Source organism: Sceloporus occidentalis, unplaced genomic scaffold (assembly GCF_023333645.1).
Source record: "Sceloporus occidentalis isolate IW3139 unplaced genomic scaffold, rSceOcc1.0.p SCAF_5, whole genome shotgun sequence".
In the NCBI taxonomy this organism is placed as follows: Eukaryota; Metazoa; Chordata; class Lepidosauria; order Squamata; family Phrynosomatidae; genus Sceloporus; species Sceloporus occidentalis.
This window is the reverse complement of record NW_028316985.1, coordinates 142,270,740-142,295,611: the sequence shown is the minus strand read 5'-3', so window position 1 is coordinate 142,295,611 and position 24,872 is coordinate 142,270,740. Positions and strand designations below refer to the sequence as shown.

Genomic DNA, 24,872 nt, shown 5'->3' with positions numbered 1-24,872 from the left:
GAAGCTTCACCAAAGCTGCACTCCAGTCCTTAGGACTGGAGCGTGGCTTTGGTGCGGCCTTTGGACTCTTAGGACGCATGTATCATTGAAATACCATACCTCCAAAGTGACTCGAAGCAGCTTTATTTTGGCTGTCTGTAACAGGCCATAGTTATCTGCTTTGAAAGAAGATGTAAAAGTCAAACTGAAATGGAAAAATATAACATTTCTGTTATTGTAAAAATAAAATCAGCACTGGATTTAAAACTAATTATGAAAAACTTAGGGCCCAAACAGACACACCAAAATAAAGCTGCTTTGGGTCACTTTGGAGGTATGCTGTTTAAATGACACACACATCTTAAGAGGCCAGAAGCTGTGCCAAAGCCGCACTCCAGCATACCTCCAAAGTGTCCTGAAGCAGCTTTATTTTGGCCTGTCTGTTCAGGACCATAGTTTAGGTGGTATTGCATTTAGTTTAGGAGGGTATTTCAAAGAGTTTAATACCTTTAGAACCACTTATTACCAGGCCAAGTTCAGCACAAATTGCAGCACAGGTAATCTCATAATCATGTCCTGTCAAGATGGCACGAGGTGTGGCAGATTCACCTGTGGGAAAGGGATAGGTGAGTGGAAAAACAAGAAGAAAAATATTCTTCAGTCACATTTGTTGCAATATACATTCAAGTGGTGCAGAAGAGCATGTTACTACACAATTCTAGCCAGCAAATACGAAGCATTCAAAATGGAATATGGAGAATCCACACGCAGTTCAGGTATCATGCATAACTGTTTGAACTTCCAGGCATAACTGGGATAAAGCATGAGTAAGTGTTCCTTTTTTTTTTTCATTCTTCTTTGGTTTATATCTCATTTCTGTGGTGTCCTGTGCAGCATTTTTATAGTAGTCAAAATGGGATACAGCTAAGATATGTGACTGTGAACTGATATAACATAACACTAATGGCTACAACTAGTCTTGCAAATGCACTGTTGCTGAACCATTGGCATCTTTGACGACTGGACTCCACATGAACATCCGAACTACAAACCTGAACTTTCTTTTGTAGCCCCAGTCAAGTCAGGTTGAATTCCAAACACCTCCAGTGAAAAGGACCATGTACCAAGGGATGGGAAAACCAGAGTTGATCTGGTTTAAGACAGAATCCTAGTCAGAGACTAATGGTATAAAATTTGCTCCACAATGTGATACATACATACATACATACATACATACATACACATATACATATACACACACGCACACACCACCCATTTATTCTAATGGATCAGGCATACAGCCTAAGATTTCAAACTGAATTTTTCTTTATTTAAAATATACCATGCCTTTCAGCTAAAAAAGCACCAAGAGTAGCACTGTATACAGAATAGACTAGTTTAAAGCTTACCATGGGAAGTGATTTCTTATTGAAGAAACAATACTTTTTAGAAACTTTTAAAAAAATCTTCAGACTACACAGATTTTTAAAAGCATCTCTCTCTCTCTCTCTCTCTCTCTCTATATATATATATATATATATATATATATATATGGAAGGTTTTGTTTCACAGAAGATTTGACAAAATATACTTAAATTCAGGGAAGTACAACAGAGAATGGGGTGGGGGGTATCGCATTCAGAGCATAAGAACAAGAGCCATACATCTGATGTTTATTAAGTAGTACTTAGGTGACTTTGACAATTTAGAGATAAGCTGCATCCATTGAACTTTTATACAGGAGACAGTTTAACAGGGGAAGAAAAGAAATAATTTTGAGTATAGACATAGTTATAGAAATTTTACTGATATGTGTCCAAGAACACTTAGCTGAGATATGATTTTGTATTTTATTGCTTTTATGGTATGGTCAAATTTAACTAGGGAGATTTTCTGGAGGTATGGACACCTGCTCAAATATAGTTTTAGAAACATAACCTTAAATACAACTTTTAAAGCCATATGCCAACTCCCCCCCTTCCCCCAGTGACTGGACAATTCCTTTCTAGACCCACTTATGCTCTGACATGTTGTGGTTTTCTATTTTTCATTTTATATATTCACATTTTAGGGCAAGGAAACGTAATAATTTCAGTGCATGAGATGTTATTAAAATGAATTTGGACAATTTTATCATCAATGTAAAGTTGGCTTGGCTAACTATGCTGATTTGGCAATGGCATGTTTACAAGTGTCTATATACTGTTTCTCTCACTGTAGGTTCTTCCCTCCCTCCCTCCTCACTTACATAGACCTTTGAGTCCTTTGAAAAGTCAGACAAGACTCCTTTAATAAAAATGTTAAGCATTTAGAGGTCTCTGGGCTTCTGATTTTTCTTAATAACTCAGAAGCTGACTGCAGAGATTTCTTAGTCCTTCATAAGACTGTTTTGGTTTTCAGTAAAGCAAAGGGGAAATTTTACTTTGCTGCTGGTTAAAGGGGTACTACTTCAAAACTTTCTAAGCTGGCTTCTACTTCTTTGAAATCCTGGGGAAGCAACATCAAAGAAAAGCAAGGCTTTGTCCCTTAAGCAGGTTTACGAGCACTGATCCAAGCTTTAAGAAAGGCCTGAAAAGAACGCTGCACACAAATTCATAAAGAATCCTTGAAGGAAGATGAACAAGTCAAATGAAATTAAAGCTAATCCAAATCCTGTACTGATATCTAAAAGAAACCTTTTCACAGATCTACTTTGTGCAGCACTATATTTAATACAGCCTCTAGCTTATTGTTAAATGATCCTTCATACTTGAACTTGATATATAACATAATATTCACAGCACAACAAAAGTGGAAGTATTAAATCATAAAAATAGAGAAAATATTCTAATTCAACCATTTTCAATACAGAACAAGTAAATCCATTCTGCAAAGTTCTTTTTCTTGATCTAACAGTTTGCATAAGCTATAACTCCTAGGGGATAAAGCACTGCATTTGAAAGCCAAGAATTCAGATTTGAAGAGGTAAGAGAACACTGCATGATTCATGCACAGATGTGACAATATTTTATTGGGACAAATGTAAATTACTTAGAATTGGTTTTTAAAAACAGGTCTTCAAAATGTTCTTCCGATTCCAAAATATTCAGAAAAGTCTGCTCTTTGTTTTAACATGAGCAAATTGTGCTTGTGCTATTTTATTCTGTCAGGTCTGGAGGTTCTTGAAAAGTTGATCTTAAAACAAGCATGACTAGACTATGTTTATTTAATAATAGTTATATGAGAGACTGATAGTTGAACAATAAAGCATCAGCTTACTGCTCTGCAAAACATAGCCATACATTACAAAATTAACTATACAATTAAGTAAGATTTGTTTACTATATTTTTAATGAAGGGCTAGAATAATATCAAAAAGTATAGATTAAACAAAAGAAACATGCATCCTCTAGTGCCTGATAATCCTATAATGAAAACACTGGGTATTGTATAGGAACATAGGAGATGCATTAAATATTAGTACAGCTCTTTCTAATCCCGACACAGTAATTGCATGTAGAATAACCGGGGGGGGGGGGGGGGAGTGTATATTTTATTTCTTTATTCATTCTACTTATATGCTACCTTTCTCCTGGAGTGGATCCATAGGTTATGAACAGCCAAAAGCATGTAAAAGTCAAATATTAAGTACCTTATCCACCTCCATAAGGATTCCTGCAAGCAATTGCTCATTAAAAACCCGGGTAGCCTCCAGGTAACCGGACAGCTTGAAGCCAACTTCTGGGCATATTGGGGACATGCGTTGTCTGTATGCAACACCCTCAATACGCCTGGAAGCCAGCTTTTTATGCCAGTCTGTTTTGCACCATGGTCTTTCAGACAACCTGGACCTAAGACATGAGCTTTGTAGGTCAGCCAGCACTTCAAATTGTGCCCAGAAGTGAACCAGTAGCCAGGGAAGCTGTTTCAACAAGTAAACTGGCTATATGCTGCCTGTGATTGGACCCCAGTTAGCATTCTGGCTGTAGCATATTGCACTCGCTGGTTTCCAAACAGTTTCTAATACTTCCCCACATAAGGTGCATTACAGTAGTCCAAACAAGAAAACAGAATCACAGAGACTACAAGGGCCATTCAATCCAACCCCATGCCGTGCAGGAATACACAATCAAAGCATTCCCAACAGATGGCTATCCAGCTTCTGTTTAAAAATCTCCAAAAGAGGAGACTCCACTATTCTCTGAGCCAGCATATTCCATTGTTGAACAGCTCTTACTCTCAGGGCATTCTTTCTAATGTTTAGGAGAAAACAAGCTTGCTCTTTCTTCAATATGGCACCCTTTTAAATATTTAAACATGCCTTTCATGTCACCTCCTAGCCTTCTCTTCTCCAGACTAAACATGCCCAGCAACTTAAGTCTCTCCTCATAGGGCATGGTTTCCAGACCTTTCACCATTTTGGTTGCCCTGCTCTGGACATATTTTAGCTCATCAACATCTATCTTAAATTGTGTTGCCCAGAACTGGTGAGGTCTGACCAAAACAAAAGAGAGTGGTACTATTACTTTCCTTGATCTAGACACTGCACTCCTATTGATGCAGTCTAGGATCATATTGGCTTTTTAAGCTGCTGCATCACACTATTGACTCATGTTTAGCTTGTGGTCTACTAAGACTTCTAGAGCCCTTTTGCATGTACTATTGCCAAGTCAGGTGCCCCCATCCTATATCTGTGTATTTCCTTTTGTTCTGTCTAAGTGTAATACCTTGCATCATAGGCATCATAGCCAGATCTGACATCGCCAAGAATGGCAGCAGCTGGCACACTAGTTTTAGCCTTGCAAACACAATCCTGAAAGCCTCCCCTGAAACCTGGGCATCAAGATCAGATCTGAACACATCCCACAAATCTCTACTTGCCACATTTTAGTTTTTGTTTTGGCTGAAGCAGACAAAGTCCCTGATCTAGTGCTCAAGATTTCCATAACTGATTTGTAGAACCAAAAAGTTCATTAATATGGAGCCCTGATGGCGCAGTGGTTAAATGCTTGTACTGCAGCCATTCACTCGAAACCACAAGGTTGCGAGTTCAAGACCAGCAAAAGGGCCCAAGCTCGACTCAGGCTTGCATCCTTCCGAGGTCGCTAAAATGAGTACCCAGACTGTTGGGGGCAAATTAGCTTACTTGCTAATTAGCTTACTTGCTGTTCACCGCTATGATCTTTGGAATAGCAGTATATAAATAAAACAATTTTTTTTTATTAAGTAACTGAGAACTTCTACTCAATGGAGATCCCAGTGCATGAGAATCTGGATGAGTCCAAACCAAAGCTGTGTTACCCATAATCAGGAATAATTGAATATTTTTATTCCGTACAGAGAGACATATGTACTAAAAACATTCACTTTTAAATACTGAGACTATTATATAAAATGCTGTGATTAGTAATAGACAACTATTATACTTTATTTATATAAAATGATACGTATAACACAGCACAAATACAGTTCTATGCAAAGTTATTAGACAAGCAGTTTTTAAGTAACATTTTAAAACAACTGGATTAAACTTTCTAAGAGAGTGAAATAATAAAAAAATGGTATTTTTCCTATTTCTATTTCTATTCCGTATATTTCTATATAGACAGTATAAGAATACTTCAATACGTAGAGATATCCAAGTACTGGCACAATGGTTATAGCTTTTCACATCAGTTATTGCCTTTAAACTGATGCTTTTAAAAGTTCTATATCAGAACTAAAAGCATCTGTGAAAGAAATTGAGAATTTATATTAGCTAATGCAAAGTAATAATTAAGGCATAATGTATTTCATTTTTAATGAGGCCTTTTATGTTTCTGTAGCCAATAAGAATCTAAAGTAATACAAAACCTGCATCTTTACACCCACAGTATGGATTAAGCTTATTGAGTCTAATGACGTAGCCAACTAGCATACATATTTACACTGAGTGAACTGTTCATTATATTTCATTTTGTATTATACAGAGCAATATTTTGAGTTCCTTAATGTCTTCAGTATTTGGCATACTAACTTAATAAGAAATTACCAAAAAAAATGTAGTCTGAACATTACTTTAGTTTCTTTGCCCATTGAAAGATGGTCTATTTTAAATCCTTCTTTTTTCCATCTCAATAATAATGCAAGATAGAACAAGGTAAATAAAGATTATATATTAAACTATTACTCCCTGCCTTACATATGGCTTGCATTATACTCTTATTCTTTTACCATATGAATATTATTCTTTTTACAACATCTACCACTGGCTACAAGGAGTAAACAGAGCCTTTTTCTGCCTGGAACATGAATGCCTGCATTACATCACAGAGGACTAAGGCATCCTTGCCCTTCTGGAGAATTTCAAGTACATCATTTCAGACACACCTGAGCTTGAAAGCTGCCAGTTCAGCACCACTGAAAAGGTGGTCTGCATCTAATTGAAAACACTATTATGCTGGCACTATATTAAGCAAACCACCATTATAGGTACTTGTGGCTAAGAAAGTGGGGATGAGGTGGGGATACAGCATAGGCTTTCCCACCTGGCTTTTATTCACCTAAGTGATTCATCAAGGTAGATGCATATTCCAGGTGATTTTTAAAAAAGGCATAGACTACAAGTGAGAAAATGCATTAATTGTACAAAGAGCAGCTGGACTGGATCGTTTTTCACAAAAAAAGTAAGGTGGTTGGGAGATTTCCAAAATGAATTAAAACCATTCCCACATGTGAAAGCAATGCTTTCCTTAAAGAATATGTGATAAACAATACAGATAGTAAGCAAGAAAAAGACACTGCTGTGTAAATTTACAGCGCTTTATAAATAAAGGTTAATAATAATAATAATAATAATAATAATAATATCCACATTCTAATTCAAAAGAAGAACAAAGATGAAAAAAGCGGTTCAAAGCCAACAGCCCTTCGCTCATCTTTTCTTCAGTCCAATGAATCTGTAGGCTGTACACACTACACAATATAGCACTCTTGCTTTCTTCTCTTTCTTTTTTCCTGCTTTCTCCAGTCACTCATTTTTCAAACTACTGTAAAGTAACATACGTTTATTGGGCACAAGGGTAAAATATTACACATGGAAATTAAGGCCAACCTACGTGTTATGACTGCTATTTGGGGAACAGTTGAACAATTCCATGTGGCAGCTCTTCCATGCTACAGATTTATCTCAACTTACATCGTTCACACGGCCATGCCACTGCCAGTGTGTAATTGTGCCACTCACTGGCTCCTACTGCTAGAATGTTCTGGAAGACGAATGGAACTTTTAATAGCATAATCTGCTTTCTTGCCTTATAATATAGATGCCTCCTGGATAAAATCATGGGAATGTGGTCCATTGTCCTGGCTTCTAAGACAATCATTCAAAAAGAGAATGTGGCAGAGTGGTGAAGTTTTACAATAATAATTAAAAATGATACTGGGCCTGAGACAAATTTTAATCGCCGATTAAGCATTTGGAAAATGGAGCATATTGTTAGTTTCAGGGTCTAACTCAACATTGCCAGCTGCCTCCAAGTCAGGTCTCACTAGCAACATCAAGGTAAAGAACAAATGGGAAGTCACTGCACATTTGGTATTTGTGTATCTGCCAGTGATAGGGCAATGCAGAGAATGTTTTGCTCTGTTCTGTTTTTACTTGAAATTACTTGGAAAACACTTGAAGTAACCATCGCAAAACATACTCCACATTGGTCCTCACTGCAGTAAATCTTTGAAACATTAAGTTCAGATGCTTTGAATATCTATCAGACACAAGACAGCTACATAAATCCTAATATAAGAGGAAATATAGCACAGACTTTCCATCTTGAAAAGAGTACTATGGCTTGGAAACTCTTATATCACTTCTAGGATTGAGGAGGATTCAGAAACACACATACACACACAGAGAGAGAAATCCTAAGCCAATATACCAATTACCTGATTCAATGGGAAATCTTTTATCATTGTTGTGCAATGTAAACTGAGTATTTGAAATCTACTTGTCTCTAAAGCAGATTCTATGTTTTCTGCTTGACTCTTTTTGAGGATAAACAACCTATTGGGTTAAATGTACTATCTGGGTTAACACTTTCAGAAAACATGAGACTTTGAAATGTAACTGGGATCAGTTCAGGGTGACTACTTTATCAAGAGCTACATTATAGTATTTCAAGTCACTGCCAGCAGAGGTCACTCTAAGATGCCCGATTTTGAACACCATTTTCTTAAAACAAGACTAGAAGACTTGGATGACTTTGAAAACAAGACTAGACTATAAACTGTTGTGGAAAAGTGCTAAAATTAGATATAATTTTGTATAATTAATTTTAAAATAAATTAAATGAGAACCTTTTGATGTGAGGGGAAGACCAGCTGCTCATTTTGAGGAAATGCTATTAACTAACGTACAGAATTCTAAAAATGCAGATGTAAGCTGGAAACACACTAATTGTTTAAATTTAATACAACCAACCTACTAATCAGAATTAATTTGGACACCACATGGAAGCTATGGGATAAATCATGAACTACAAATATAATGTGATCAGGTTTTAAATGGCTTGCACATCCTTACAATCATTTAGTTCATTTTGAATGTGAATTTAGTTGAATGAATTTACTTTTGGTTCATTCATGAGGGTTCAGCATTTTTCTGAAGAAAATCATGAACCCATAAAACAGTGCTAGAATGATTTTTGAAATGCAATTTTGAATTATCCTATCTATTTCAGATCACAGCTTACTTCAAGAGTAGCTGGAAATATGTATTTTTTTCCCTTTAGTCGGTACCACATCATATATTTGATGCAAAGAGGTCAACTATGTTTTAAGCTTCCCATACTGTATGAGATTTATTATTACACTTTTAAAAAAATCACTAAAAATTAATTGAATAAAATAATACCACACATTTAACTTGACAGTAAAACAAACAAACAAACAAAGAAAGAAACAAATGGATCACTGCACATGTAAGTTATTAAATGTTAAAGATATTTATCACAATAGCTACACGTGTACTTTATTTTACAATTTTCAGTCACGATTACTCTAAAGTGCCTAGTTAGAATAAATTGTCTTTTATTCACAACTCAAAGGAGGATTTGCATTATGTATTAGGAGAAAAGAAGATATGAGTAAGATACCAGGACTTTTTTATAGACTCTTTGCTTGTTTTACATGGAGCAAGGTCCACAGAAGTAGCTTCCAGAAGTACAACATCATCACAAAAATCAAGGAAACACCTCCATGTAAGCCAAAAAATACTTGAATGTAATTGATGCAGCTGCAGGACCAATTCAGACCCTCTGAGAATCATATTCATGCAGTTGTTAATTCCCAACATACCTTAATTCCAAACATATCTACAACTGCATTTTCATTCTCATGCTTATTTCCATATATCCACCCATATGCTTGCCCATACAACTCAATCGGACACATAATGCATGTGTACACAAATTTCCTTCTCTCCCTTTGTCCATTCCTTGGGGGGGAAAGCAATTAGATTTAATGGTAAATGGGGCAATGGTGTTTTTCTTTTCTTTTCTTTTGCTCCTCAACCTTCTTCTCCATAAAATATTGGAGAAGTGTCGAGATTAGAAAGGCACAGGATGGGGATAAAAGTAGCAGAACATCCTAGGTTGTCTAAGAATGTTCTGGCCTAAATTTGACTGATTTTTATGCTTTTAAAATTATCCCTATATTAAGAATAAAACAAAATATGCACACAGTTCTAATGTTTGCCTACCCCAAACATAGTAAATAAAGCAGTATAAGAGCAATTTACTTTTATGGCCTGTTCTGTATTACAAATAAATAAAGAATGATAACAATAATTTTAAATGATGAAAGTATATTAAATCATTTATTACATAAAACCAGACAAGGTAAAACCAGTTGAAACTATTTAAAATAATGCCAACCAGAAGACATTGGAAAAAATTAACCAGGCCCTGAAGGATTCAATAAAAAGCCGTGTTTTGACTGGCAATCAGAAAGACATCAGCATTGGCCCCAATTGGGCCGGGGGAGGGCAGATTATTCCACAACTGAGGCCCCATGTCATCCCACTCTCCCATGTCATCCCAAAATGTATTGCCCCTACCAGTGGGACACAGAGGAAGGTCCCTCCAACAAGACCTCAGTTCTTGGTTAGACATATATAGGGAAGGTGTTCCCTCGGGGATTGAGGTTTTAAGCCATTTAGGGGTTATTAAATATTATCACTAGCACCCTGAATTCAGACTGGAAGCTTATGCCATTCAGTGCTATTCCTTTAAAACTTGTATTATATGGTTTCTGTATGATGCTCTAGTTTCAGAGTCATCTTTAACAGCAGTCCCACAGAGAGAGCATTGTGATAATCTAGTTGGAAAGTTATCAGTGCATGAACTGGTAGAATAGTTCTATGAGCAGATAAGATGTGAAGGATTTAGGAACACAAAACCAAACTGAAGGGTTCTACCAAAGAAAATATTTATGTATGTGAAAGATATCTGAATAAAATGTAACCCACCTCCAATTACCAAAACACACAACTGTGAAAATATAAGGGATAAATTAAACCCTCAAATAGAGAAGCCAGACGCGTTTCGACAACTGTCTTCCTCAGTGGCCTGTAATTATTTAAAATATAATATATCTATTAAACACAATGTGTCTGCGCTCAACTTCAGGCCACTGAGGAAGACAGTTGTCAAAACGCATCTGGCCTCTAGTATTTTATATCATTTTATGTTTTGATTTTTTCACAATTATATAATTCTTAGTGGGGTATTGGTACCCTTTTAGAAACTTTTACTGGCTTTTTTGTTCCAGGGTCTGAGTTTTCTGACCTTGACTTTGGACATTTTGTTCATTCTTTACTACTGCTCATTTTACAGTGGGTTATTTATACCCTTTTAGAAATTTTACCGGCTTCTCTATTTGAGGGTTTAATTTATCCCTTATTTTTTCACAGTTGTGTGTTTCGGTAATTGGAGGTGGGTTACATTTTATTCAGATATATTTTACATACATAAGGATTTAGGAATCCACAAAAACTGAATCATTTGTGGGATTCAGTTGTAAACTTCTCTATCCAATGCCATTGGAATTAGGACTTTCTTCTTCTCCCCTGCCCCCACTGTAGACATCCTAAGCACTAAAGCCTTCCAGAGTAGGTTTTTTACAGTACATGAGTGGATGCAGGAGAGAATGGGAGATTAAAAAATTCAACCACAAACAAAGGATCTTGCAGAAGTACACCAATGGATCCCAGCCAATCACTTCAGTTAGAAGACTCTGAAGTACTAAACGTACTACTTTTAATCTAGGGTGTTGCCTTTCACATCACAAACCCAATCCAACAATTATTAGGGTAAAAAGTGTCTTAACATATGTGGTAGAGTTGTTATATATAGAAAATGTTGGTAAGAACAAAGGTGTCCCTTACCATTTGCATAATCACCAATGGAATTGGTTTTGCCATTCCAGTACCATAACAGCAGTGTTGCATCGCGAGACCCTGAGAGAATGTAACAGTTTCCTCCAATGTAAGATTCAGAACGGGCAAGGCAGGTGACAACATCCCAGTGTCCAAATACGACTTGTATCAGCTTCCCTATAATAAAAAGCAACATTTTTTTAGCCCAGAGCAAACTTGTGATTGGAAAGAAAATATAGACAAAGTATTCATGTATATGGACATGTGAAGCTATCTCACACCTAGTCAGACTATCTTGATTCATTTAGTTCAGAACTGTCCATTCCATATGAAAGTGGATCTTTCCCAACCCTGCTTGATCAAAACCTTTGCCTCCAGAAGACCCCAAAAGCCCCTTTTCAGATTTGCACAGCTAGTCTTTTCACTGTTCTTCTCAAACTACATACCCATCAAGGGAACATGTCAGACTTGGCAAAGCCACTTTCAAAACGTTTTGCCATTTGGAAAAGGGAAATGCAATTCAAGTTACAGTAGTAAAAAAAAAAAGTCCTTTCACGTGTCTCCTCCAATCAGAACTGTTGAAAATAGAGAGCAAGAGAGAGTTCAAGTATACACACTCTCTGTAATGACTAGCTCAAGTTACTATTCTCCTTACCATCTAATTTTAAGTGTAATCCAACAAATCATACATTCTTGAAAAATCTGTTGGAGATTCTTTCCTATGAACTAGTTTTGCTATTGGTAGAAAATATAAGAAACTATGTCATAATGGTTTGTTTCAGCTAGAGTAGATGCATTCAATCAATGGTTGAATGGTAAGGTGACACATAGGTAAATCCAACTGATCCAGTGGTTCTACTCTAAGTTAATGATAGGATTTAGGCAACTGAGTTTGATAATTGGTCTAACTCAATATTGTCTGGGTTGAGTGGCAGCAGCTTTCCAGTTTCAGACTGGGATCTCTCCCACACCTACCTGAAGATGCCAATATTTCAACATGGGAGCTCTGACAGGGATACCCTGCCACTAACCAACAAACCTTCTATTGTAAATATGGTGCCAGAAGAATTCTTAAATATTGCTTCTTCCATCTCTCTTCATTTTTGTTTAATTACCTTCTCATAATTTTCTAAGAGATTTTCCAATTCTCTGGATTTAATAATAGGTCCAGCTACTCAAATCATAGTATCAATGACCACTATATGCATTAGAATAGCCTTTTTTGATGGAGTAAATTTTCTAGTTAATGTACAGTTGTACTGCAAATAAAATAATAAGATGCAAGTTTCTGCCCTACTTACCGGTAATTTATTTTAAAAAATATCTGAAAGTAATATCTAGCACTGAGGGATGGTTTTATTGTGGCTCTGTTATACTAGCTGTACTGAGAAAACATGATTTATGTATTTCCTGTTACAACCAACTCACCCCCTGCCACCAATCTAATAATAAAAAGGTTCTTCTTCTGTAAATGCTAAAATATAATTGAATTCAACATCTGTGATCGCTTGCCATTACCTATTACTGACCACATCACCTTCTCACGTTCATCCCACACCCCAGTCCCCACATTTTCACTTCTGGGTGGGAGTAACTAAATTAAAAAATCACAAATTTTTGCATATTAAAAAGAAACTGGGGACAAAAACAAAAACAGAATTAGATTTCTATTATAATTTGAATTGCTTAACTATAGGTTTATCTTTGTCTCAGCTATGTATTTCTGATTTTCTATTTAAGTGTTGCATTAGTGAGATAAAGCGGTCAAGCAGACTGGCAGTTCTCCAGCGTGGGACTGTGGTGACCAGATGCTGTGGTCCTGAGGCCAGCTGCCACTGCAGTTCACAATGGACTGCCAGCAAAGAGCGCTTTTTTGTGCTCCTTTTGTGGCTGGGTTTGGGATGCTTTAGGTGGCCACGGCACAACTTCAGCCTTTTCCAGGGCACATGCGTCATCTGTACACCATGCTCCCAGATCAAACCAAAGGTGGCACTTCTGGCCCACCTGTTTTAAGCCAAAGCTAAATTTAGTTATCATGATGCCTTAACTAGAATATCATAGGATATTGGACTGCATCCTCATTGCAAAAATAATGCAGTCTGCTACCACTTTACTGCCATGGCTCAATGCTATGGAATCCTAGCATGTGGCACCAGAGCTCTCAGAGAGAGTAGGCTGAATTCTCATAAAACTACAAATCCCACAATTCCATAGCACTGAGCATGGCAATTAAAGTGGTGTTAAACTGCATTATTTCTGCAATGTGGGTGGGGTCCTGATGATTTTTTTAAGATGTGTAACACCTTTCCTCTCTCTCTCTCTCTCAGCAGATAGACAGACAGACGTGCCCCACTATAAAAAAGGGGCTCTTTCTGTTCTCAGAAGAAAACTGATTTCAATAAAGGCTCCATACGGGAGGAAGAGGGTGCTGCTGTTGGTGGTAATTATTTTCTCTGATTTCCCCTTTTCCAGTGCTGCCTTGGACACAGAGAACCTTTATCTGTCTCAAACTGTGTGGAAGACATTGGGAGATGTTAAGGTCTAAAAGGGGTAATAGATAAAAATCACTATTTTCCCCTTTTTCTCCAGTGTCAGTGGAACTCAGTTAACTGCAAGTCTAGCTCTAATCCATTGGTTCAAGAATATAGTTAACAGGATCCCATGTGTGTAACTACCCTTTCAAGCCCCCTCACCTCAACTGAAAAACAGTTCCTGAATCTTGAATGATATGGGATATGAGACAGAAGACTTCACTGAGATGGCAGAAGTCATAGAAAATGGGTGAAAAACAAATACAGTCAGCCCTCCAATCCACAGACTTTTTTATCTACGGATTCAAATATCCACAGCTTGATAATATTTTTTAAAAATATATATATAAATTCCAAAAAGCAAACCATTTTATAAATGGGACACCAATTTACTGTGCCTTAGTATTTAATGTGATTTGAGCATCAATGGATTTTGGTATCCATGATGGATCCTGGAACCAAACCCCAGCAGATATCAAGGGTACCCAGGCAGAGTTCCACCCACTAAATTCACGAGTCAGTCTTGCAGCTTTAATATATTTGAATCTGGTGCCATAGAGTTGGCTGAAAATTCATGCAATATCTTCAATCACCATTTGCTAATCATTTACACACATACATACACCACTACATAAAAGCAAAACATCCATCTGAACAGTGAATTCTGTTTTAAAAACTAAACAAAGATGTTCAACTGGAAAGGAAAATCAGAAAAGTAAGCAAGTCCTTCCCCAAAGTTTTAGAGAAAAACCAAGTAACATACCTGTGTCGGTAGAGTACACCCGGAAACTTTTGTCCCAAAAACCACAGACCAGAATATATCGATTATCAGAAGTGATTACAAAACATTGGGAATGGACCTGAATACTTTGGTCTAGAAGATCTGTGATTTGTCTCCTGTGCATACTTGTATTGCTGGCTGGAGAGGTGGGGCCGGGAGGAGAAGAGGGGAAAAAACATAAAATATTAATTTGGCATTGCTTCAAATTGTGTTTTGATTCCTTGAGTTATGCACACTTAATTAAATCAGTATGTGTTGCTGTTGTTTTTGCTTCTATCCATCTTTTCACTTCCTCCTTACTGTTTAATTAGATTTTTCCATGTTTTGTCGGGAAGTAAATTCTATAAGGTCCAGCCTATATACCCAATTATCACCAGTGATCAGACAGACATAGGTAAATTTCAAATTTTCAGCACTTATCATGACCATCCATACACCAATGTCAGTTATCCAAAGGAGAATCTAAAAATGTAGGCAACTCTATGGATCCATATCAACAGTCCAGCTCTACTAGTTTTCATCTAACTAGAAGCAGGATTTTGGCAAAATTAATGGGCATTAATAGCTGCTTCAAGATAACTGGATAGCTAAATACATGTACTATTCAGCAATATGAGCCTACCATCTGACAAACAACATTGCAGTCTCTTACCAGGGGCGGGAGAAAGAGAATGGTCAAGAGACGGTCCGAGGTCAAAAGCGAAAGTGATTCCAAGCAAGCAAAGCAAGCGAAAGTTCCCTGAAGCAGCTAACGCGGCGGAAAAAAGGAACTGAGGAAAAGAGCGGGAAGGCAGGGGCCTTATAACGGGTGGGCAGAGTTACCGCCAAAAAGTTTCTATATGTTGCAAAGTAAACTTTGCCCAGTGATTCCAGAAGTTTCCGAACAGCACTGCGCAGGCGCAGTGAAACCCATTTGTATGATTCACAGAGACCACGAAGAAGAAATTTAGCTTTCTCTCTCAGAGAGCTCTTGTGTCACAACAAAATTCTACAGCATTGAGCCATGGCAGTTAAAGTGGTTTCAAATGACATTATTTCTGCAGTGTGAATAAAGCCTTGGAAGTCACATATACACACAATAAATCTAATCTGGACTGCAAAAATAATGCAGTTTGACACCACTTTAACTGCCATGGCTCAATGTTATGGAATTCTGGAATCTGTAGTTTTGTGAGATTTAAGTTTCGCTGTCAGAGACCTCTGGTGCTACAACAAACTACAAATCCTGGGATTCCATAGCATTGAGTCACAGCAGTTAAAGTGGCGTCAAGCTGCATTATTTCTGCAGAGCAGATTAGACCAACAGACAATTTATTTTCATTCATTATGTAACATTTCTAGTGATGGTGTCAATTCCATGCATATGCTCCAGCACCAAACTACTGGGTTTGTGTAAGTTACAGAAAGTTTAATTTGGTGGTAATAGGAGTATTATTTTAATGCAATAATTTTATTAACTATTGTGGCAGAGAGTCCCACAGTCCTATGCTTAAAATGTTAAACAGGTAAGCAAAATAGCAGAGCTACTGTATAATGTTTCATCAGTATGTCAATACTGAAAATCAGTCACCTGGTATGTTTTTAAGAAATAGATGATTTTTGGAAGAATTACACAAGTAAAATTTTGTGGCCTTCTACAGTTTAATATGAGCAAATTTTATATAAGAAATCTGCAAAACAATGCCTTTCAAAACTATGATCTACATCAATTTGCAAGTTGAATTGAATCAGATGGTGAAACCATAAATGCCTAAAAAAAAGAGCTTAACTGCTTAGCAATACAAACTGGAACAGTATAAGAAACCAATGCAAATAGAATGCATTTTGTGTTTTTCTAGCTGTGAAACAATCTTACTGCTTTCATGATTGCGATCCTAAAGTCTGCCATGTCTTAGGAAAATGAATATTAATATCTTAACACTAAAAATAGCTGCACTATATATTTCAGCTTTGGAACTACTCTGCAATTACACATTAATTCCCTCAGCCTGAACAGCAGGACTGTGAAGAAAGGATTGATCTCCCTTAATGATGAAATTCTGGCACCACAGTTTTATTTTTCACAACACAGTGCCGTTAAGAATCCCACTGTTATTATGAAAATTTCTTCAGTAAAGGAGCTCCATCGCATTACTGGTGCACCCATTCATCATAACATGCCTCGCTCTTGCTCATCAACAAGTCTGAGTGATGAAAAGACCCAATATTATCCTGACAGTACTTCATGCGCATTCTCAATCACACATTATTACGGCATCCATATTAATTTTCACTGACACACGTCCTAGGCCTGTTCAAATTAGGCAAACCAATGAGGGGGAGTTGATGAAATACCAGCATAGCCACAGCTCATTGCATTCCAATTTGCATGCAAATGGTTTATCAGGAAAATTCCATTCCCAGCAACCAGCAAGTGAAAAACAACCGTAATCTACACTTCAGGGCCACCATACAGGGCTTAATGAATCGCAAAGAGAGAAGGAAGTGACAGACCTATGAGAGGATCGATTTCCACTGGCAGCTGGTATGGCTGGTCCTGTACGGCACCTTGATGAGCTAAAATGCACAAGAAAGATTTTTAAAATTGTGTTATTTTCAGGCATTAAAACCAAGGAAAATCCTATAAATCAAATACTACATGGCATTGTTTCACTGGAACAGTGTTAATTTCTTCCATGTATTAAACACTATCAATGAAACAAAACAAAACAAAAAACATCCAGGTGCTTGCTCATTACATTTATTTTAGATTATTGCTATTCTCAATGTGTACCCTCATCACAGAGTCCAGAACTCGGCCATAAGCTATAGCAGATGCTTGACTGGCAGCCTCTCATGTTGCAACAAAACAAAATTAAGTGGTAAAGAGCACTGAAAACAAAATGTGACAACCATCTGCTGACTATGGCAAATATTATTTCCGTCTTAAAAATATTTTTGAACAGCACAGCACAAAGGATTCATTCAAGTTTCTTATTATTATTTATATGACAAAGAGAATTTCTAATCCATACAGCATTAAATATTTCATTCATGATCTGAATGCTGCATGCATGAAAAAGAACTTCAAGAAACCATTCTGGACTGCAGGGTTTTATGTAAATGTGTGGATACTTTTTGTACCCGAAAGATATTTGTTTTGTGGGTAAAAAATTTCAAAATATCAATGAAAGCTACTGGAAATGGAAACTAACATAATAAAAATCATATGTGCAAATATCTCACATTTTCACATATACCTTGCAAAGCACGTGCTTATTATAAAATCAGCACAGCTGGAATGATTACACATTTCTTATGTTAATCATAAGTCCTGTTGTACTAAAATGTGAGTAAATGATGACACAATGTAAATTTCCAGCCTGGGTGTAATACTGAATTTGGCAAAAAATAAAATAAAAAATGATCAAGCTGACAACAGAGCAAAATAAAATAGGTGTAGCTGTACAGTTTTACTAGACCATGTAAACAGTGTATTATTATTTAGTTAGTTAAAAAAAAGGAATTGAATAGCAAGCACAGAAGAATTATTGACAAGAGGCCAGTGGCAATGAAAGGACATAAGTAGCAGGCAACTCAGAATAGTGGACATTGCTTTGTTTCATTGTCTTGTTGCTTCTTAAAAAGGACACAGCATAGCATAGCATAAAGGAGCAAGAAGAGGTAGACAAAGGGCTTAAGACAGTACAAATAACCTGCATGAACTAGACAGGCTAAAGAAGGAGAATTAGATCAGCTACAGAATAAATACAGACTGACATTTATCAGAAGCCCAAGTATGTATACAATCATGAGGTAAGTAAAATGTTTCTATTTCCCATCATTTCCAGATTTCTGAGTGTGAATATTTGGTGCAATTTTCCTCACCATTAGCTTGCTCAACTCAACACATGCAAAATACACATGTATGGTCATCTGTATTGTATGTATATTGAGTAGCAAGCTGGCTGAAAACCTTTGATACAAGAAACAGAAAAACAAAGAGGATCCAGAAATTTACGGAGAACAAAAGAAATAAGAAGTCTTAAAACAAAAATTCCATCTTGTAACCAGGAGAGAAAGAGAATGTTGTATCTGCTTGCTGAAACTCAGTAGTGAAATATAAGCCAAAGCCAATGTAGAAAATTAAGGGCACTCCAGCAATTTGACCATTTCTGCTATCCTTACTACAAGTTTGGCAGTGAAGTTATCAGGTTGCAAAAACTGAATTTCAGGCTGCAAATTCAAAAGTTCCTTCAAAAAATGTAAACCCTCCCAGTTGTCCTCAGTGTACTTGCTGGTCATAAAACTGTTATAAAAGATGTTACAGCCAAGACTTTATTAAGTTGTATTTCTCATACTGTTGTTGTTAGTGACTTGAAGTCAACTCTGGCTGAAAGCAACCCTATTCAGAGGCATCCTCTTAGGTTGAAATAGTGTGACTTGTTCACTCCCACTAGTAGGTTTCATGGAAAATAAGGGATTCAAATCCTAGTTTCCCTGCGTTCTGGTTTAACATTCAAATCAGTACACCATGCTGCTTCTCATAACATGGCAATTAAAAACAAAGATATTCTAAAGAAGGCACTATACAGTTTACAAGATTTATTTATTGGGCAACATCCTAACTCTTGATCTTAACTGAAACTTCAACTGGGTAGAATGCCTGTATCTTGGTTTCACATACACCAAGTGTTTTGCTTCTCTCATCCTGAAGTAAATCTGGCTGTAAACTGTCCTCTGCCACTGTGAATTCCTTTTGATGTAATGGAAAACTAATCTAAATAAGATAGATTTACTTCTAAACTATATTCTGTTTTATTAGATACTATATATGACAACATTTGGGAGTGGGGTTAAACAATGTTGAGGGAAAGAACTTGGTTTTGAAATGGAGGACAATTGGTGGCCTTCTCTACAAAACTCCTCTCCTCTGAGAGAGCATAACTTAAAAACTATTTTTAGTTGGAATAATGCACCTGTAAAACTTGGTTACATAGATAATCAAATATCATTCAAATGCTGGAGAAATTGTAATGATACTGCTAACTTTTCCCCATGTGGTTGTTAACCCCTTTAGTTAAAAAATTCTGGCAAAACATCTTTACAGAAACAAGAAAAATAACTAGTTGGAAAATAGTAGTTACACCATCATTGGGCTTACTCTCACTGTTTCTAAAAGATAACAAACATGTTTCACATGAAAAAAATTAATACTGTGAAGTCAAAGGCTTTCATGGCCAGCTTCCATAGTTTTTTGTGGGTTTTTCAGGTCATGTGGCCATGTTCTAGAAGAGTTTCTTCCTGACGTTTTGCCAGCATCTGTGGATGGCATCTTCAGAGAATGACGCCAGCCAGATACTGGTGAAACATCAGGAAGAAACTCTTCTAGAACATAGTCACATAGCCTGAAAAAAACACAAAAAAATTAATACTCTTTGTTTCAGTTACTTGCCCTTATGGAGAAACTTACTGGTAAAATTAGACGTTCTTTAAAAATGAACACTATGAAGACATTTTTAATTGATTGGTTTCCATTTATTGATTATGTTAACCATCATAGAGAAAGAAATTTTATTATCTATAATGGTGGGAGGGTTAGGGGTTAATGTATGCTTTATTATGCTTTTGTAATCCCGCCTCGATCCGCAGGGAGAGGGGGGAAATATAAATAAATACATATTGTTATTGTTATTGTTATTATTGCCTCTACAATCTCATTCTTGATAGAATGATGTTCTATTATACATTAATTATTATAGAGATTTTTAGGTAACTGGTAAAATGCTGCTTCCACATCCTGCAGTTTGAATCTCTGGACTTGGTTTTGCATGTGATTTTCTATTTTCTATTAATAGGTTGTGTTTTTCCTATGACAAGTATGTAAGAACAAATAATTGATTCTATAGACTTCTTACATCAGTTTATTATTATAAAAAGGTAACCTACATGGTTGTGTTTCCATTCCATTCTTTCATTATATGGCTGTATAACAAAGCTTTATCACACCAGCGAGATCCCGTGGAAAAACGGGATTTAAACATTCAAATTTAAACAGAACCCACAAATTCAGGAAGTTTATCACACCAAATGGCTGGTAAAGTAAAATGACAAGAAGTTGAAGCGGAGAAGAAACCACCTTTTTACTTTTGGAATTTTCCAAAAGTAAAAAGCTGCCGTTTTTCTCCGGTTTAACTTTGATTTAACTTCGTGTTATTTCATGTTAACAGTGATGTCGTGTGATAAACTTCGGACATTTCTGGGCTTTCTCTAACTCTCGTTTAAATCCCGTTTTCCCACGGGATCTTGCTAGTGTGATAAATGCCAATGATTAGAATGTAATGTTTGTGCTATTAATGGAACCCAAAATATAATTCATTCAGATTATCAGAAAATGAGGCTCTAGTTTGACATTCTGAAGATCATCGCATCAGACTGGATTCAAAAAGATCTTTCTTTGAGAACAAGGGCATTCCATTTATATGAGAAGGGTATGCATCTGATTTCTGTCAGTTTCCTTCAGCTGCAATACCCTACAAAGCATCCCACACCATGTCTCAATGGTTCTCCAATCTTCTGAAATTATTATTATTATTATTATTATTATTATTATTATTATTTTGGGGGGAAGGAACTTTGGTCACAAGAGGATGGAAGTGATGCTTTCAGTTAGAGAATGGGACTTTTAAATCTTCCTTACTACAGTGGATCCTTGTTATACGCTGGGGTTTGGTTCCAAGATCCCCCGTGTATAACAAAATCCGTGTATGCTCAAGTCCCATTAAGTATAATGACATAGCAAAATGGTGTCCCTAATAAAAAATGGAACATCAAGGTAAATTTATACTTTTTTGGAACATTTTCAAACCGTGTATGCTTTAAATCCGTGTATAAAAAATCCGTGTATAAGAAGGGCCGATTGTACCATGATTCACAAAAAACTGATCCTGAGGACTGAAGGACTATTGAGAAATGATAAGAAATGAAGTACAGTATGTCTCACCATAAATCACCAAAATCTGATGCATTTTCTTTAGGTGAGTTCCACTACAATTCCACTTGTGTTTCTTAAAATCCAATCCTAAAATACTGAGGAATGAAGGACTCTGGAGAAATTATGAGGGATGAAATATAGGGTGTTCAACATAAGTCACAAAAATCTGTTGTACCTTCTTTATGTGAATTCTGCAACTTATGTTTCCACTACTTGTGTTTCTTAGGATTCAGTCAATTAATAACATACAAATAATCATGTCATGCACAAACCTTCTCTCTTTCCCCGCAATATCAGAGAGAGAATTAATACTTATGGATTCCCAGTACTTCCATACTTACCAGGAAGATTGTGCCACTTATTCACAGCAAACAGTCGGTTAGCAGTGACAGTAATCACAGCAGGATTCACCAGACCAGGCTGGGTATTGGCTGCTACGTGTGTTACAGGGGAGTTGGATGGAAATTTTAGGACCATGATGACATCTTGCTGAGCTTGGTCTGTGAACATCAATGGAGTCTGCAGGAGGAGATACTGTTGAGTGGGTACAACAAGACCCCAAACACATGGGAAAAAGAAAAGGCAAAGGACAGGAAAGAAAGGACAGGACAAGAGAAGGAAGACCCAATTAAAACAAGCAAGAACCAAGAGCAGCTGCAAAGCCTATATTTTTAATCAGGCCCATGGAAACTATCATTTTAGAGAACATCTTGATGTTCATGCTTAATTGCATTATAGAGTAAGAAAAAAGGGGACATGTAGCAGTCCACCAGTAGTCTCATTATAGTGTTTCCAGTTGCCTGTGTTTTGCAATGCTTTAGCTTTCAAATCAGCCAAGGGAGATCACCAAAGCAAGTCCGAGCAGAGAAATAAACAAACTGAAGCCTCCCAGATAGTTTTAAAAACTATGATAAAGCTGAAAGAATAAAATCCATGGCAAATTATACAGAAAAAAACACAAACAAAATTAAATATGCATTTTATATATATATATATATATATGTATATATATATATATACATACACACACACTAAGGGAATATCACTACCGAATTACTGTAATGCTCTTATCCAAAATTCAGCATGCATATTTTAGGCGGGTTACAGACCGCCCATTTGGGGCGGGCTGTACCCGCCCCTTTCCCCGGTGTATTGGGGCTTCAGTTGTTAGAACGGCAGCCGCTGAGGCCCCGATCCGCCGCTTTTCAGGCTGCGGGGAAGCGGCAAAACGCCGTTTCCCTGCAGCCTGAAAAGGGGTGTCCTTGGGGCTTCAAGCCCCAAGGACACCCCGCGGCGGCAGGGAGAAGGAGAAAAGGGCCGCTTGGCCCCTTTCTCCCTTGCTTCACTGGGCGCAGCCATCTGAAGGCTGCGCCCAGCGACGCAAAGCGGCGCCGTAAACCAGGAAGGAGCTCCGAAACAGAGCTCCTTCCTGGTCTGCGCAAAGGGTGCACTAGGCGCCCTGGTGCGGAGCAAGGACGTCACGTCCGCGCCGCCCCGTATAGAGGCGGCGCGGCTGTGACGTCCTCATGGCGGCGACCGTCTGGAACGACCACCGTCATTTTTTACGCGCAGAGCGTGTATTAGGGTTAGAGAGGTGCGGAAGCACCGCACCTCCCTAACCCTAGTACGCGCTCCGCGCGTACTTTAATGGCGGTGTGTAACCCGCCTTAGTCACCACTCAATTATATTTCAAATATTATTCTTTGGTTCCCAGTTGCCTTTGGTTAATGGAAAGAACATTCAAATGAGTCTCCAGGTGGTTGAAATGGGAGGGGAGACAATTTCCACTGATTCTCCCTTCCCGGTTTAGACAACAGCAACATTAGCTGGTCCCTTAAGCCTCCAGAGGAGATTTTTGAAGGGGTGAAAACAATGCAGGGGGAGTGCAGGATCAGTGAACATTGTATCCTCCATTCTACTAACAGATGTATTCTGCTGGTTGAGTTTTCCTTGTGAGAATTTAGGATCCATTTAGGATTGATTTGAGTGCATATCATTACAATGTTTGCAACTAGGACTCAAGCGAAACAAAATGGTTAAATAAGAGGAACAGACTAGCAAATAAAATACAGGTATCATATAATATTGGTACCAGATTTCACAATTACATTGAAATGTTTTTTAAATAATACGTAGGTAAGGAAACTGTCGTTTTAATGTTCACACAGTATTATCATCAAATCTGTGAAACTTCAAATGTGTAATGATTTGGAGGACGGAATCACAAAATGCAAAATAGTTTTGTAAACACCTGTGGTGGTAGCCAATATCTAATGTCTTTACCATTTTAAAAGCTCATATTTTGTGATGTTTTGTTGATACAGCTATTGTGTAAAGGTAAGTAAAATCTCAAGCCAGGTATGTTTTTAAGATATTTTGATGAACAAGACTGATTTAACACTGAATTTTTTGCTTCATTGTCCATTAGTATTACATGTGACCATGTCTGAAAAAAACTATTTCTTAATAAAGAATTAGTATCTTAATGGAATTCGAATAGTTTTTGTCTAGTTATTACCAGCAGTGTACCAATAGCTGTACACACAAGTAATTGCATGTATAAAATTATTCATTTACCATATTTCTATGCATAAGTATAAAAAATTGAATACATTTGCATATTTATTATCACTCCTTTTAATAAAGTTATTAGGTGTATTTAGAAAAACATATTGCACTATGAATTCCTATTTACAGTCTTTGTATAAAGGTGTAAATAAAAACAACTAATAAGCTACCCAGACACCCTTTTGAGCAAGTGGCTAAAAGCCAATCAATATTATGAGTTAATCCTCCCTGGATGCTCATTCAATTAAAGGTGTCAGTAATGCCTCATCTGATGTGGCCTCAATTAAATCCAGCTATCTGATGGTGTGAAAACACAAAGGGATACAGCAACAGCAGCCAAACCAGACAAATAGGCAGCCTTCATGTGACTGCTAATTACTACACCTGGTACATATTATGGCTTGTGCACTTAACACAGCCCATGGTGCCTTTAATTTCTTCTCCACACATAACCAGGAAAAAAAACCACTGAAACTTTTACTGAATAACCCAATCATTATGGCATTAAAATGTTTGATTTTTGTGATGGGAAACACCAATGTGCTAATGCATCTGGAAGCCATTTTTTAAAAAATCTAGAAAACCTGCATCTCAATTCTATTGATAAAAATTTACCATCTGGTACCTGAGCTAAAAACAACAACATTT

General features: G+C 37.0%; 1 protein-coding gene across 10 annotated transcripts in view; it reads right to left on the bottom strand.

Moving 5' to 3' along the window:
- Positions 1 to 24,872, bottom strand: part of LRBA (LPS responsive beige-like anchor protein) — a 430,053-nt gene that overhangs the window by 11,246 nt on the left and 393,935 nt on the right. For 8 of the 10 annotated variants that reach the window (XM_089525694.1, XM_089525700.1, XM_089525697.1 and 5 more), the window contains 5 exons: positions 21,998 to 22,190; positions 17,177 to 17,239; positions 14,666 to 14,821; positions 11,381 to 11,548; positions 487 to 588 (listed from right to left, as the gene is read on the bottom strand). In XM_089525694.1, coding sequence (XP_089381820.1) covers positions 487 to 588; positions 11,381 to 11,548; positions 14,666 to 14,821; positions 17,177 to 17,239; positions 21,998 to 22,190 — 682 coding nt within the window. The remainder of the gene's footprint in view (positions 1 to 486; positions 589 to 11,380; positions 11,549 to 14,665; positions 14,822 to 17,176; positions 17,240 to 21,997; positions 22,191 to 24,872) is intronic. The other 2 variants (XM_089525696.1, XM_089525699.1) reach the window with 1 other exon arrangement.